Raw genomic sequence first — 18,236 nt, forward strand, 5'->3', positions numbered from 1 at the left:
AATTTAGTTAGACTAAGAAAAAGACAAAAGACATAAATTAAAAAAAAATCAGAACTAAGACACTACAATTGATAAAACAGAAACACTAAAGATTGCAAAAATACTATGCATAATTATATGTCAACAAATTAGATAACTGAGAGAAAAAGATAAATTCCTAGAAACATACCAAGAGTGAGTCATGAAGAAATAGAAAATATGAACAGATCAATAATGACTAAGGAGAGATGAAGTAATCAAAAACCTTTCAACAACAAAAAATTATAGGAACAGATAGCTTCACCAGTGAACTATACCAAACATTTAAAGAACAATTATTATCAATCCTTCTCAAACTCTTCCAAAAAACAGAAAAAGAGGGAATACTTCCAAACTCATTTTTTAAAATATATTTCTTTATTGATTTCAGAGAGGAAGGGAGAGGGAGAGAGAGAGATAGAAACATCAATGATGAGAGAGAATCATTGATCGGCTGCCTCCTGCACACCCCCCCCCCCCCCACTGGGGATCGAGCCCACAACCCGGGCATGTGCCCTTGGCCGGAATCGAACCTGGCACCCTTCAGTCCGCAGGCCGACGCTCTATCCACTGAGCCAAACCGGCCAGGGCTCCAAACTCATTTTAAGGGGTCAATATTAGGTGAAAGGAAAACATTTTAAGGTATAACCTGGGGAACAGTATCTGAGGTACCAGTGACAACTTACATTCAGAATGACTCAAAAATATTGAAAAGAGCCTCAATTTGAAAAAGGTCCAATATCTCCGATGAACATAAAAGCAAAAATACTCAGCAAAATATTAGCAAAACAAATTCAACAGCACATTAAAAAGATTATACACCATGACCAAGTGGGATATTTCCCTGAGATGCAATGATAGTTTTGAATATATGAAAATCAATATATGTGATATACCATAATAACAAAATGAAGGATACAAATTATATGATCATCTCAATAGATGGAGGAAAAAATAACTGACAAAATTCAACCTCCTTTCATGTTAAAAAGTCTCAACAAACCAGGTATAGAGGGAACATACCCATAAGTGACAAGCCCATAGCTAACATACTCAACAGTGAAAAGCTGAAAGCTTTTCCTTTAAGATTAGGAAAAAGACAAGGTTGGATACTCTTACCACTTTTATTCAACACTGGAGGCCTGGTGCATGACATTTGTGCACTGGGGGTGGGGGGAATGGGGGGGCCCTCAGCTTGGCCTGCGCCCTCTTGTAGTCCAGGACCCCTCAGGGGATGTCCACCTGGGCTTAGACCCATTCCCGTGGGGAGTGGGCCTAAGCTGGCAGGCAGACATCTCCCCAGGGGTCCTTAGCGCTGTCACGGAGGTGGGAGAGGCTCCCGCCACCGAGCGGCACTCCCCCTGTGGGAGCTCACTGACCACCAGGGGGCAGCTCCTGCATTGAACATCTGCTCCCTGGTGGTCAGTGCTCATCATAGTGACTGGTCATTCCGCAGTTCGGTTGATTTGCATATTAAGGTTTTATTATGTAGGATAGTGTTGGAAATCCAAGCCAGAGCAGTTAGGCAAGAAAAGAAATAAAAGGCATTTAAATAAAAAAAGGAAGAGGTAAAATTGTCTCTGTTTGCAGATGACATGATATTATATATAGAAAACCCTAAAGACACCACCAATAAAACTGTTAGAACTAATAAATGAATTCAGTAAAGTTGCAGGATACAAAACCAATATACAAAAATCATCTGCATTTCTATACACTACCAATGAACTACTGGAAAGAAAAAATTAAGAAAACAATCCCATTCACAACAGCATAAAAACAGTAAAATACCTAGGAATAAATTTAACCAAGGTGGTGAAAGATCTGTACACTGAAACTATAAAACATTGATGAAAGAAATGGAAGAAGACATAAGTAAATGGTAAGATGTTTGGTGTTCATGAATCAAAAGAATTAATATTGTTAAAATGTCCATGATACTCAAAGTGATTTACAGATTCAGTGCAATACCTATCAAAATTCCATTGATACTTTTTATAGAAATAGAACAATCCTTAAATTTGTATGAAACTACAAAAGACTCTAAAGCAATCCTGAGAAAGAAGAACAAAGCTGGAGGCATTACCCTTCCTGATTTCAAACTATATTAAAAGCTACAGTAATTAAAACAGTATGGTGTTGGCATAAAAACAGACACAGTTCAAATGGACCAGAATAGAGAGCCAGAAATAAACCCATGCGTTTATAGTCAATTAATTTTCAACAAAGGAGCCAAGAATATACAATGGGGAAAGGACAGTTTCTTCAAATGGTGTTGGGAAAACTTGACATTTTAATGCAAAAGAATGAAACTAAACCGTCTTACATCAACTCAAAATGGATTCTGGGACCTGAAACTGTAAAACTCCTGGAGGACAACATAGGATAAGCTCCTTGACACTGGTCTTGGCAATTATTTTTTTGGATTTTATAACTTCAGCAGACAAAAACAAAAATAAACAAGTAGGATTGCCTCAAAGTAAAATACTTCTGTATTGCAAAGAAAATCACAAACAGAATGAAAAGCCAACCTAGGAAATGGGAGAAAATATTTGCAAACCCGTATCTGATAGAACGTCAATATTCAAAAAATATAAGGAACTCACAGAACCAAGAGCAAAAAACTCCACAAAAACCTAAATAACTCAATGAAAAAATTGGCAAAGGACCTGAATAGATATTTTTCCACAGAAGACATAAATATCCAACAGGTACATGAAAAATTGCTCAAAACCACTAATCACCAGAAAAATGCAAATCAAAACCATTATGAGACATGACCTTATACTTGTTAGGATGGTTAATACCTAAAAGACAAGAGATAACAAATGTTGATGAGGATTTGGAGAAAAATAAACCCTTGTACTTTGGTGGGAATGTAAACTGAAATAGCCACTATGGAAAACAGTATGGAGATTCCTCAAGAAATTAAAAAACAGAACTACTATAGGATCCATCAATCCTACTTCTGGGTATATATCCAAAGGAAATGAAATCACTACATCAAAGAGATATTTGTACTTCCATGTTCAACGCAGCATTATTCACAATACCCAAGGTATGAAAACAACCTAAGTATCTGCCAATGGATAAGAAATATGTGGCATTTATACATATAATGAAATACTAGAGGCCCGGTGCACGAATTCATGCATCAGTGGGGTCCCTCGGCCTGGCCTGCAGGATCAGGCCAAAACCGGCTCTCCAACATCCCCCAAGGGGTCCAGGTTTGCAAGAGGGTGCAGGCCAGGCTGAGGGACCCCACCGGTGCACGATCAGGGCCGGGGAGGGACGCAGGAGGTTGGCTAGCTGGAGAGGGACCACAGGAGGGCTCCAGGGCATGTCCGGCCCATCTCGCTCAGTCCTGATGGGTTGGACCGCAGCAGCAAGCTAACCTGTCAGTCAGAGCATCTACCCTCTTGTGGTCAGTGGTCGACTGTCTTCCCCCTGGTGGTCAGTGCACGTCATAGCGAGTGGTTGAGTGGCCTTAGCATATCATTAGCAATACACTTTGATTGGTTGAATGGCTGACTGGATGACTGGACACTTAGCATATTAGGCTTTTATTATATAGGATTATTGACCTTAAAAAAGAAGAAATCCACCATCTGTGACAACATAGATGAACCTGGAGGAAATTATGCTAATTTGAAATAAGCTGGACAGAGGAAGATAAATACTGCATGCTATCACTTATATGTGCATTCTTTAAAAAAAAAAACCTCATAGAAGTGGAGAGTAGAATGGTGGCTGCCAGGGGCTGGGGAAGGTGGGGTAGGGAAAAAAATTGAGGTTACAAACTAAATAGCACAAACTTTTAGTTGTAAGATGAGTTAAGGGCTGAGGATCTAATGTACAACATGATGACTATAGTCAATACTGTATTGTATAGCTGAAATTTTCTGAGACGGTAGAAGTTAAGTTCTCATCTGTCTCATCAAACAACAAAGGGTAAATACAGAGGTGATGGGTATGTTAATTAACTTAGTGGGAATCCTTTTTACAATGTATATCAAATCATTATATTATACACTTTAAATATAATTTTATTTGTCAATTATAATTCAGTAAAGCTGGGAAAAAAAATACCTCAAGCTTTGGAATCATTTTGATCTGACATAGAAAGTTTAGTGTGCCTGACACACAGGAAGGGCTCAATAAGTATATTATCATTAATAATTATGACAACAATGATTTCCTTAGATATGCAGTACATACTGCGTGCCAGGCATTGTGCTGGTGCTGGGGACAGATGGAGAGCAGACACAGGTCTTTTCTCATGGTTAAGAACTTGATTAGGGAAGAGGAACAAGTAAGCTATGGGAAGCAAAGGGTTACTGCGTTGATGGTGAACAGGCACCAAACTCATGTGAGGACTGGTTAGGAAGGCTCCAATAGCAAGTGAGCATTCAACTGAAATCTAAAGAATGCCATCATTTATAATCCAATTGTATTATGACTCTTAGGAGTATTTCTTAAGCTCTGAGAAGAAAAAAAAATAAAGCCTTGTTAACATCACCACTTAACTTAATAAAAATATTTTGCTGACCAATGCTCTCCTTTAGAAAAGAACACAAATGTTCTTAAAGCCTTGTGACTGTGGCATCATTTAAGTATTTACAATTTTTTTATATCACTGCACATTTTTAAAATGGAGCTGAACTATTACCTGAAGATAGAAACATCTGAAAGTGTAAGTATAAATAAACTGTTAAAGTCTATTAACAAAACAAAACAAAGTTTATGGATGTTTATTCTCTAGAGTATTGTGCAAATGGTTTAAGGTGACTCAAATAAAACTGGGTGTCCATTATCAAACTTTCTGCAGATAACATCACTTCTAAAGTCAGAGAGATCTTAGTTATAGTCTCAAATCATGGACACTAAGGATGATGCTAACTCTCCCTTTATGGGAGGTAATTTGGAGGGGGTGTACTGGTGGTGAGTGTGGGAGAAATTGCAGTTAAATTACATTAAATTTTCAATTACCCAATTGCTCTGACAATGGTTAGGGACCGGCTCAGCTCCCTGAAGGGACTTAGTTTCAGAGGGACAGTCCTGGCTGTAGTTCAAGGCTTTCTACTTCTTAAAGCAGAACACCTTCTGGGCTGGGACTACATACTCCTTGCAAGGCTATACTGTAACCACAGTTAAGCTGTGCTTCACAGCTGACTAGAAAAACAAGCTGGGTTCCATTCAAACATTAATTTTAAAAAGCTTATTATGCATTTCTTTGGAAATAAATTATAAAACATGAACTATGACACTTAGTGAAATTAGCTTTTAGTACTTCTTGATTTTAGAAAAGTGGTTTTTTCCTTTCTCTCTCTAGGAAAGCAAAATTCACCAATACAGGGTGGGGCAAAAGTAGGTTGTCAGTACGTGAAACACAGAGTTTATTCTTGCATTATTATTTATTAATTATTGCATTATTTTCCATACAAACAACTGTCAACCTACTTTTGTCCCACCCTGTATATTCTTTTTTTTTTTTTAAATATATTTTATTGATCCTTCACAGAGAGGAAGAGAGAGGGACAGAGAGCCAGAAACATCGATGAGAGAGAATCATCGATCAGCTGCCTCCTGAACACCCCCCACTGGGGATGCGCCCACAACCAAGGCACATGCCCCCGACCGGAATCGAACCCGGGACCCTCCAGTCCGCAGGCCGACGCTCTATCCACTGAGCCAAACTGGCCTTGGCCCACCCTGTATATTCTGATTACAAGTAAAAACACTGTTTTCTACCATATGGACAATAAATGGCAGGCAGGAAACAAGGGAGATGACATAGGCAATTTTCAGTATTAAATAGTCAAAATGCAGACATTAAAAAATTGAGATTTTTAAATTTAGATTGGTTCAGAGGCCAGGATCTTACGCTCAAACTCTGGCATAGTCTACACATTTGTGGCTCCTACTTCTCATCAGTCATTTTGCAAAGATGAATAAGACAGCTAATAAAGGATATAAGATTGCACTATAAAAACCTTTCACTGCTGCCAGAAAAGTGACTCAAAATATGTATCCTTTAGATAGATTATCCAAAGACTATGAAAAGTAGCATGTTTAAATTTTTATTTTGATATTCTGGATACTTAAATAGTTATAACAGTTTGACAGGCAAGCCAGAAATTATCTTTGAAAAATATTCAAATGGCTACATATTATTATCAGGGCTTGTCTTTGCCCACAAATTTTTAAATTGCTTCTTTTATATATCAGATTTTCTACCGATTGAAACTCACCATTCCCAAACTCTAAGGCTCTTATCATCAGATGTGCTCACAAATCTCCTATTCTCATCAACAAAAACAATGGTGTTGACAGCTCCCAAATGCCGATCATATTCCTGCACAATTTCTCCACTTCGAATGTCCCACTGTATAAACGAGAAGAGGTAAAGATGGAAGTGGAGCAGATTTATGAAAACAAACAAAGACCATAATTATGGAAAGTGCAGAAATAAAAAGAGTTCCAACATCATGTTTTTATGATTTACTATTTTCTACTAAGAAGAGCATCAGCAGTCCCTAAAAGTATCCAACATTAAACAAATTAATATTCCTGATTCCATCCCCAGATACAACATATAGCTCAGGAATCTTAATAAAAATACCATGGAAAGACTTACTTGCACAATCTTTTTATCAGACATCCCAGCCACAAAGAGATTTTGCTTATCTTCATCAGGATTAAACTTGACACAATAGGGTACTTTTCGGTTAGTAAATCTTGATATACACTGTCCTAAAACCAAAGACCCAAGTTAAAATAGGCAAAATAAATTTGACCACTTAAAAGATAACCCTGGGATTAATATCTAAAGATTATTTGCTTAATAAATTCTGAGGAAAGGCAGCCTGATTGTTCTTTATTGTAAACCACATCATTCCTTCTCATGGATTTTTAATGGTTAAAATATGTTTTTCAAAAGTAAATCTGTATCAACAATTGCAGAATAGATAAAAGTCTCCAGGTAAGAATTATGATGTGCAGACAGAGTTGAGGACCACTGCTAAAGAGGTTAAGAATAAGGGCTGAATTAGAGAGACCTTAGTATGAACACAATTTGGCTACTTGTTAGCTATGTGACCCTGAAAACGTTAAGCCTGTTTTCTTCTCTATAACAATAATAGTACTTATCTCACAGGGATATTTTAAGGATTGAATGAGATACTGAATATAAGCACTTAGCATAATGCTTGGTGAACACAAAGTGTTCAATAAATGTTAGCTATTACCTTATCCTTAAAACCCAGCAAGATTGAAAGATGGTTCTTTAATTACACAAACTTTTATTAGCCACAATGTACTGATGCGATTCATATGTCTGTGAATATATACATCCAACTGGATGGACCATGGGAGTTTAGACCTACATTTTAATCAATTTGGGCGGTTAAATTTAATTCTGTTTATCAGCTATCTACTGTGTTTCTATTATGTGCAAGGCCATGTGTTAGGTGATATAGAGGAACAAAAAGATCAATTAAATAGTCAATGAAAGATTTCAAACATCTTTGTCTATCAATATGTTTGCTTTATAAATTATATTTGGTGGAAACAAAGCTTCAGAGTGAAAGAGCTACTTATTCAGCTGAGCTTCAACTCTACAAAGTGATATAAGCTGATAGTTAATGATAGGAGAATTAGCAGTTAGAGAAGGTACCATTTTGCCACAGACCACCACACATTTCATTTTAAAATGCTAATTTAAACCAGCCAGTGTGGCTCAGTGGTTGAGCGTCGACCTGTGAACCAGAAAGTCACAGTTCGATTCCCAATCAGGGCATATACCTGGGTGGTGGGCCCGATCCCCAGTGTAGGGTGCGCAGGGGGCAGCCGATCAATGATTCTCCCTCATCATTGATGTTTCTCTCTCTCTCTCCCTCTCCCTTCTTCTCTAAAATAAATAAAAATATATTTAGAAAAAAAACCAAAAACAACCTCTTCCCAAATGCAAGTTTATAAGATAAGTATCTATTAGTGTAAGTGAGCTCTTACCTGTTTCAGTGTCCCAGAGCTTAAGATACCTGTCATAAGCTGCACTGAGGAACTGTGTTCCTGCAGTATTAAAGCAGATGTCACGAACAGCTTTACTGTGACCTAAAGGCAGAGACAATAGAAATGTAGAAGAGGTGAAGTATCTTTATTTAAAACATAAACACCATAAGAAAAATAGCATTAAACAGTGTTTTCCAAGCCATCTGTGGGTAAAAAAATTACTGAAACCCCATCCCCTGATTTACTAACTCAGAACAGGTTTTATGTGGGCTTGGGAATGTAGGTGGTTCCCCCCTTCAAAAAGTTCCTCAGGTGATTCTGATGCATAACATTTAGGTAAGAACCATGAGAAAAGCTCTAAGATTTTTTTAAAGTCTGTCATGGCAACTTCTTAACATGTAATATATATATAACTGATGACTAAACAGCTAAGAACTTAAGGAGACACAATAGGCCAATTATCGCCAATGAAGGAGAAATGACTGGTAACATTTTGGAGGTTCACTCTGATTACTCACTAACCTGGAAGTAGAACACAGTGACCTAAACCTAGAGTTCATGAAAATTGTAGCCCTTATTCAATAAGTGCATATTTGTGTGATCACATTACCAAATTTCATAGAAATGGATTCAGAATCTGACACTAAGCCTTTTTGAAAACAAATATTAACTTCTATTTTGTTTTAAGATGGCATTTTGACAATAAATTAATTTTACGGTACTTTGTTTGGAAATCATTCTTGCCAGACCAATCAATTCTCTTGACAGTTACAGGGACAAATAAAATATGGCTAAATGAAAGCAGAAACTTTCGTATTTTTTTACCACCCATCATGACCAAGTCTGCCAAATACATTTTGCAAAATGTGCAGGGCACACACTGTCAACCACACACAGCAGCCCTGAACCACACCACCAATGGCCTCTAGAGAGGCACTATGTGTCACAGCAATTAGGCAATCAGGTGTCCTGTCTGTAGCAGGAGTCCCAGCCAGAGCTGCGATCACCTTCCTAAGCAGGGCATTTCAGTTCCCCACTGGAAAACTGTCTGCCAGTGCAGGGGAGACAAATGGGGACCAAACCCACTCCATCGGCAGGGGACATTTTGTTCCCCGGCATGCTGCTGAGAGCCTTCCCAGGAATCTTTCTTTAGGCTGCTACACAGCTTGGGCAGTATTTATTTGTGCAGCGAGGCCCTAAAATCATACAGCATTGCAGAACACCCTCCTACTTCCATCTAAAAACAGAGCCACTAAAATTCACACAAATAGTGCTTCAATGCAATACAGGTAAATTTGGAAACGTAACTAGTCTTCACACAACATCTGACAAAGACAATAAACTATTCTCTACCAAAAGGGCTAGACTTCCACAAAGCTGTCCTCTCTTTGGCCCTCTTCGTTGCTCCAAGGAGTTCTCTCAATCTCATCCTTTTCTATGCGTTGAGATTCAATTCCTAACCTCTCTTCAAAGCTTAACATCTGGCCATCTAATTGCTTACTAGACATTTTCATTTCAAAACCCCAAAGGCAGCTAAAATTCAATGAGTGCGAAACCTCAGCATCATCTTGTTTCCTCTCATGGTGAATGACACTAGCATTCATCCTGGTGTCATCTGAGAGTCACCTTAGATTCCTGCCTTACTCTTATCACTCACATCCAATTACTAAGTTCCACTGATTTTAACTTTTGATTAATTCTTTCCTCTCTATCTCTGGTGCTTTAATTCAGACTCTTACCATCTCTAATCCAGACTAATGAAATAACCTTGTAATTCATTCCCCTGCCTCCAGGCCTGCTCCATCAAAGCATCCTCCATGTTGCCAATGTGATCTTTGTAAGCTTCAAACCTGATCATGTTGCTTTCTTGCAAGAGCTGTTTAATGTCTGGCTTCTCAGAGCCCTCAGGATGGAGTCTAAACTCCTTATTAATAGTACACCTGGTCCTCCATACTCTGCCCCCTCTTCTGCTGCTTTTCTCACTGTCGTTTCTCACCATAGCATCCCACACCCTGGCAGTTCTGAAATATACGTGGTCCCCCCAAGCACATGCTTTCTCACACGTTTGCTTCTGCTGCTCACTCTTCCCAGTTCCCTTTCTTTCTCTGTCTGAGGGGACTTACTCCCTCCTCAAGACTCAGTTCAAGTCTGAAGATTTTCATTCATTTTAGTCCAGTAAAATTATGGTAAATGATGATAAAAAGTTAAAAACTTGTCCCAAACAGATTTATAGTCAGGGAGAAAAGAAGTATTACCAATAAATGTTCGCAGACAGCGCCTGTCTCCATAAACCTCCCATAGCTGGGGGGAAAAAAACAAAACAAATAAATATTAAATTTAATACTAGACTGATAAAATGACAATTTTCAATCAGTAACAACAGTCATATGCTGGCTCTATGTGTGCACATCTGTGCGTGTACAGGGGATTTAACCAAAGACATTATATATCATTAAACACATTGCTTGGTGCTTCTAGTCTGTGTTGCATTGTTTGGACTCATGGACTCACACTCACACACACATACATTTTAAAACTAAACTCTGAAATCAGATACTGAAAGGTACATCAAACTATCACCAGAAATTAGATGGAGCTAATACAGGTGATTTTTGTTTTCTTCTTGTTCTTTTCTGTATTCAATATGAGAAAAAAGTTTCTACTGATGTAATACCATGAACTACTTTTAAAATAATTACGTGTTATTAAAACTGTCATGTCTATAATATTTTGGTATTGAAAGGCTTTTTTTGAACTTTCCTGAAGTAGCAAGTATAGAAGCTGTATTATGGAAATGATCCAGACTAAAAGGTAACAGGCTCATAATTTTTACCACATCTAAAGTGAATTTATGCAATAGCTTCAAAGTACCTTTATTCTTGCCTGCATCAAATCCAATTCTCAACAGTGTTGCTAGTCCTCTAAAATAGAAGGCATTTCCTGGCCACTGAGGGCCAAGAGGATAAAGTCTCAGTGTCCGTAGCATACCAGGCAAGGACCTCCAGGCCCTGGTCCTTTACTTATGACTGAGTAGTCATTCTGTGTCTCTCAGATTTTAGGCTCCAGCAACCATGAAACTGCAGTTTACAGTGCACACCATGCTGATTCATTCTATTCACTCTTCTCAGACATAGTCTATGCCCTACCCCTCCCTTTACCTAGTTACCTTCCTATTGAGGAATGCTTCCTCTTTGAAACCAGAATGCTTTGTATCTGACTCAATAATGATCATTAAAATCATAATGCAATGTTCATCCTAAGGGTAGAGACAGTGCCTTAATAACTTTTTATTCTCCGCCCCTTGCACATAACAGGTATCTAATTAATGTTTATAGAAGTGATACAAATTATATTCTATGCTTTTTTAATTGGTATTCTATGCTTTTTTAAAAGAAAACTTTAATCTCAATTAACATAGTTTTTAAGAAGTAAACGTTAAAGGAAATAAGGGTTTTTTACTTCAAACTGTTGACCTGTTATTTTAAGCTCTTAAGTACAGACAAATGCCTAAATGGTTGCACTCATTAAAAAAATAAAGAAAGAAATAAAAAATCTGCCTTTATAGATATTGTAGCTCAGTTGGTTAGAGTGTCATTCCAACATGCCAACGTTGTGGACTCAATCTCTGGTCAGGGCATAACAAGAAGCAACCAATTAATGCATAAATAAGTGGAACAAAACAATTGATGCTTCTCTCCCTCTCCCTTCCCTCCTCTCTCTGGAATCAAGTATTAATAATTAAAAAAACATAACAAAACAAAAACTTTCCAAGCCCCAAGAACACTATAGGGTTGATTTAAAAAAAAAAAAAAAAAAAAAAAAATATATATATATATATATATATATATATATATATTTTATTCATTTCAGAGAGGAAAGGAGAGGGAAAGAGACATAGAAACATCAATGATGAGAGAGAAACATTGATCGGCTGCCTCCTGCGCGCCCCACACTGGGGATCGAGCCCAAAACCTGGGCATGTGCCCTGACCGGGAATCGAACCGTGACCTCCTGGTTCATAGATCGACACTCAATCTCTGAGCCACGCTGGTCGGGCTAGGGTTGATATTTTTGACCATCATAACGAACCAGACACACAAGACACAAAAGTGATAGAAACTATTCTATTAAAGATTTTTTAAAAGACTCTCCTATACTCAAGTTGACAGGCACTGGCGTGGACTCAGGAACTAAAATGTCAACAGTTCAATTCCCAGTTGGGGCACATGTGGGCTCGATCCCCAGTAGGGGGCATGTAGGAGGCAGCTAATCGATGATGTTTCTCTCTCATCGATGTTTCTGTCTATTCCTCTCCCTTTCTCTCTCTAAAAATCAATGAGATATAACACACGCACACACACACACACACACACACACACACACACACACACACTAAATAAATAAATAAAATAGCACAGGGATTTTACAAAAAAATGGGAGAAGAGTCTAGGAGCATTCCTGCTACTTGGTGTCTACTAGCACTGATAACAAAAAAGATGAATCACAGTATTTACTCTTTAGAAATAGGATTTCTATCTTGTGTCCTTTTTACTTCATAAGGTTCTGAGGAACAAATGAACTCCGTTACATATACAAAAATCTCTACATAAAAATGCATTGTTAATGATTAAGCATTTATGTATCTAAAGCCAAAGTGATTGATTACATTCTAATCAGTTATCTAAGTTTAAAAGAGCCTAGCCAACTGGACCATAGAGCCATATCTGAATCAACATGTTTGGAAGCAGTTCATAAACTGCTGCATTCACAGGGCCTAAGAGAGAATAATTAGCCTCTGATCGCCTAACAAACCCAAATTTATTTATAATTAACAAAACAGATTTAACCACAGCACTAGTTTTGTAGCACTCCTCCTGTTACTGAAAACTCACCTTAATTTTACAGTCCATGGAACAAGACAGCAATAAATGGCCCGAGAGAGGAAACAATCTGACAGCACTGACGCCCTACGAAAAGGCATTACCGTTATCAATCAGAAGCATTCTAAAATCAGCTAAAACTACACAAGGAAAGGACAGTATATTTTTAAGCAACTTGAACTTACTATTTTTCTTCATTCCAAAAATTATACACCCAGAATAAGCTTCATTAGTATTCCAAGAGCAGCCCTTACTGACACTAAACTTCTAAAGATTTGTTTTTTAATCTTTAATATTGACTTCCCCACCCCAGGGAATGCTTAGTCAATCAAGTTACTAATAACCTCTTTCATTCAGTAACTTTGCTCTTTGCTCTTTGCTAACAGCCATAAATTGGTACTTAAAATAGCACAGATGACAAAGATTATCAACATTTAAAGTTTTTAAGTATCTTGTCTCTTCATTAGTTTAAATATTATCATAGTTTATAAACTAGAGAACATCGAATCTTCTTTGAAGGGTGATAAACTCAAGAGCTAAAGCAAAAGGACTGAGGCTCTGGTGCTAGTACAAGCCCGTTACTCACTGACTTGGTGCCCAAGAGGAAGCAAACTGTGGCAGGAACTTGGAGGGAAAGTCCAGGGCTACCATAAGGGGAGAGGACACCGAATCACAAATTCTTATGTCATGGCCAATCCAGATGACCTTGAAGACTGAGTCATCACTTGTGACTGATACATGTGGGTACCTCCAAAGCCTAACTTACTAGTAGATTTCTCTTCAATTTGACTTCCCTGTTCTATTTTGACCCCCCTACAGCTTTTTCAGAAATAGTGAATATTCCACATCAATAGCTGAAACTTTATGTTGGCTTCACTACTATACATTACAAGAAACAAAAACAACCAATTTGCTTACCTTTGTGTGTCCGGACCACACATGAATTTGTTTTTTGGGGAGATAACACTTCTCAGGTGGCACAGATGACCGCAGATTAACACCAACATCCTGAGGTATGTGAAGATAGGACCTGCCTTGATAGTCATACATTTCTTTAACTGAAATAAGAAGGCAAAGGAAAACAATGAACAAATACAAGCCATAGCCATGAAATCTGTATCCTTAAAATGATAACGACCATTTTATTTATAAAGGTATTATTCCACTTAGATAATAATACTCCGATGTAAGACTAGCTAAAATTTAGCTACCTGCAATCATTGCTATTATTTATAATTAGAGGTAGTATTTTAGAATTCCTAAATACCCAGAGAATAAGTAAGATCAATACTTCCTTTATTCAGTTACAGATTTTAGTAATATATATAAAAAAGACTTCACTGCAGTATGATTATAGCGAGGCAAGGAAAAATAATACTTGGGCCATGTGAGTCACTGACAAAAAATCAGAAGCAAAGCAGAGTAAGAAGGAAGTTAAAACAAACAAAATACCAGCTATCATTTTTCCCTGCTTTCCTCTCTTATGCCCTTCTAGGTTCCTTTTCCATTCTCTTTTCTACTTTCAACACAGACTTTACAATAAATTCACTTGTGGGAATTAAAAGACATAGTGTATATAAAGCATTTGGTAGCATGCCTGGCACAGAGTGAGTACTAAATAAACGTTGACTGTTATTGTTATTGTGGCTGCAGGACCACAGTGCTAAATGAACTCCTTGGGGATAAAAACTGGAGCTTGAGAAACCAAATAAGGCTTTATCAAACCTAAATATTGATATGTGATATAAAATTAGAATCATCAATACTATTAGTACTAATACTACATACTTTAAAAATATAACTTATTATTAATGAACCAGGTACTTTCTAGAATATTTATAATTTATTTTGGTGTATATGCATTTCCTCCCACAAATAAAAATGAGTATGAGAGTCTTAATCTCCAATCTGTTCACATGAAAACAGAGTTTATTCTTTTAAAGTATAACTTAGTAACTGTGAGTAGACCTGGAGAACATTTGATTTGGGTTAAAAACAAAAGGTTAAAATGACTGAGGCACTACTGAAGAGTCAACTTTATCATAAGAAAAAACATGTAGACCATTCAGATTTCTTATTTATCATTTTAAAAACTCATTAGCATTAAAAAAATTATCTGTGAGTATCTTTAATCATGATATTTCTTCTCATCTATTAAAACATAAAAAAATTGTAATTTTGGGGGGATGCAAAATATCCAATATAATTCTTAATATAATGAATGTAGCAGCTGATTAATAAGGGCAATGGATATTATATAAACAAAGAACAGAGGAAATATCTGAAAGTTTATCATAAAAATGAAGAAGCATAAAAAATATATTACCATGTAAGATAGTCTTTTCCTCCCCAGGCTTCTCGTCTTCCAGTTTGCCTTTTTTCTGTCTCTTTGCTGTGATTTCATCCAATTCTTTTTGTTCTTCCTAAGGAAAATAAGGAGTCAACTTTAAAATAGATGTCCTAGGACCCTATCATGGCCAAAGAAGGTTATAAATTCTTTATAATGAGGTCCACTTTTTGCTGAATCAATAGCTTTAAGTATGTCTTCCAGATAACAATCTCAACTCTTCAACAGATTACAAAATGATATTAAAAACATAATGGGTACTAGTTAATGATTTTAAACTCATTTTATACAAAACCCATCCTAGAACACCTAAAAATAAATTTAACATGTTAATTATGCAAGAGGAAGGACAAGGCAATTAAAAAGTCTAATACCAGACAGGAAGCTGAATTTTAGTGCACAGTGTTGTTCTTCAGTAAACAGCATTTACATAGTCAAGAATATAAGCAATGTCAACAGATTTGTGACACAACTTTTATGGAAGAAGCAGTGGAACGAAAATGGGGAGTAGAAAATCTTTATCTACAATAACAAAGAAGTCGACAGACGATGTCTAAAATAAAAAATAGTAGCATATGTATGTTATTGAGTTATCTAAGCTAATAACAGCCTAGGTGGTCGTCACGTCCTCATTCTGTGATGCCCTCACGCGGTCACAAGGAGGCTGTATGCACAGCGGGGACGTGCGGGTGGGCGGGGCTGTGTGCGCGATGAGGAGCCGCAGGTGGGCGGGGACTTGATGCTATGTGCGTGGTGTGGAGGCAGGGCCCGCTGCGGAGGTGTGACTCCCGGCTCCAGCCTACCTCTTTGGGGCAATCCATTGAGGAGCCCCGGGGTCCAGGGTCTCATGTGATACTAGAGGCCCGGTGCACGAAATCCGTGCACTTGGGGGCGGGGGAGAGGAACCCTAAGCCCGGATTGCGAGAGGGTGCAGGCCAGGCCGAGGGATCCCACTGGTACACAATCAGGGCTGGGAGGGATGCAGGAAGTTGGTCAGCCAGGGAGGGACCGCGGGAGGGCTCCAGGGCATGTCAGGCCTGTCTCACTCAATCCTGATCAGCTGGACCCCAGCAGCAAACTAACCTACCTGTTGAAGCATCTGCCCCTGGTGGTCAGTGCATGTCATAGTGACTGGTTGACTGTCTGCCCCCTGGTGATCAGTGCACGTCATAGCGAGCAATTGAGTGGCCTTAGCATATCATTAGCATATTACTCTTTGATTGGTTGAATGACCGGACACTTAGCATATTAGGCTTTTATTATATAGGATAACAATATACATGTTATTGGATGTGAGATACAGCTAGAATATAAATTTCATGAGAATAGGACTTTCTTGAACCTGTCCACTGCTATATACCTCAGACCTAGAACAGTGACTGACTCATAGAGACAGTGAAATTAGGAGGTACGGAGGAACAGGGTAGGAGTCTATAGCTTTACTTCATAGTACAATTAAAAAAACACACAATATAGATATGTTACTTTGTTAAAAATTTTAAATAAATAAGTAAAACCTACGTCAATTTTAAAATTATAGAAAGGCTGATTCTTTAGTTACTACCTGATATCTAGTATCAGAAGAACAGCTACCATGGCAGCATAATAGCATTATCAAGGTGATTTTTTTATTAAAAATTGTTCAATATTAAATTACAATAAAAAAGTATGGAAGAAAATAAGTCAGAAAAAATATAAGTAAAAATATTCTAAAGAAAAACAAATCTTACTGTATTTTCTCAATTAAGCAAGGCAGAGAATTTTAATAAGTCATTTGGTTCTCTAAGAAAACCTCATTTATTAATATAGGTGTCCTCCATAGCAATATAGCATACACCTGAATTGACAATGAAAAACATCAAAGCTTACTTCTGAAGGTTTGGCTACATCTTTTTCATCCACATATTTTGCCCATGGTCCGAGGAAACCATCAATGTTAGATGCATCATTTTCTTTGAACTTTTTCCTCTTTTCTATTTTCTTCTGACCAGTTTCAAACACAGTTAATCCTATATTTAAAAAAATAGACATCACAAATATAGATTTTTCTAAAGAAATAGCGGCATATATATAGTTTTACTTTATATTATTCATGTGACCAAAAATCTATTTAAAAACACAAAATAAAATCTATATAAATGTGCCGGATATACAAATATATAAAAGTGTCAATTAATACTAAAAGGGATTCAATGTTCTGGGCAAAGAAATTTTCTAACACTGTAATATCTGCAAATTCTAATATATGTAAAAAAAAGACCAGCTATGTACTCAATCCTTTTAATGAATCATAGACCTACATCAGTGGATTTTACCACTTTCTGAAAGAAACTCACCAAGTTAATCTTGCTATATTCTGTTTTTTAATGAGGCTTTTATGGAAAAATTTCCAATGAGCTGATGAGCTTTGTTCAAATTAGCATTTAGAATATGACACTTTGCCTTAGAATAACAAAATGAATATGAGCACAAACATGTATTTTAAAACACATTAAAAAACTCAACATTCAGCCCTAGCTGGTCTTCGGAGTGAAGGGACCTGGGTTCGATTCTGGTCAAGGGCACATGCTGGGGTTGTGGGCTCGATCCCCAGTGTTGGGACGTGTAGGAGGCAGCCGATCAATGATTCTCTCTCATCACTGATGTTTCTCTCTCTCGCTCCCTCTCCCTCTCTGAAATCAATATATAATAATAAAAGTGTAATATGCTAATTAGACCGGACGTCCTTCCGGACGACCTTCCGGATGAAGCTATGGCAGCAGGGGCCCAGGCAGAGGCCCCCAGCTGCCACGCCGAGGCAGAGGCAGTAGCGGCGGTGGCGGCGGGGGCCGAGCCCCTTGCACAAATTTTGTGCATTGGGCCTCTAGTAAAAATATATTAAAAAACAAAAACTCAACATTCAAAGCAACCCTTCAAAGAAAATCTTCACAGGCATGCACAATGAAATTTTTTTCTGCTATTAAAATGTAGCTTGACATTAG

The 18,236-nt window shown here is 37.5% G+C and overlaps 1 protein-coding gene across 1 annotated transcript in view; it reads right to left on the reverse strand.

The window, feature by feature from the left end:
* Positions 1-18,236, reverse strand: part of CDC40 (cell division cycle 40) — a 50,089-nt gene that overhangs the window by 7,168 nt on the left and 24,685 nt on the right. The window contains exons 5-12 of the mRNA XM_079779868.1: positions 17,125-17,264; positions 15,235-15,331; positions 13,827-13,966; positions 12,921-12,995; positions 10,284-10,329; positions 8,029-8,130; positions 6,656-6,771; positions 6,270-6,403 (exon numbers count right to left, since the gene is read on the reverse strand). Coding sequence (XP_079635994.1) covers positions 6,270-6,403; positions 6,656-6,771; positions 8,029-8,130; positions 10,284-10,329; positions 12,921-12,995; positions 13,827-13,966; positions 15,235-15,331; positions 17,125-17,264 — 850 coding nt within the window. The remainder of the gene's footprint in view (positions 1-6,269; positions 6,404-6,655; positions 6,772-8,028; positions 8,131-10,283; positions 10,330-12,920; positions 12,996-13,826; positions 13,967-15,234; positions 15,332-17,124; positions 17,265-18,236) is intronic.

The sequence above is a fragment of the Cnephaeus nilssonii genome (genome assembly GCF_951640355.1).
Source record: "Cnephaeus nilssonii genome assembly, chromosome: 9".
Classification (NCBI taxonomy): Eukaryota; Metazoa; Chordata; class Mammalia; order Chiroptera; family Vespertilionidae; genus Cnephaeus; species Cnephaeus nilssonii.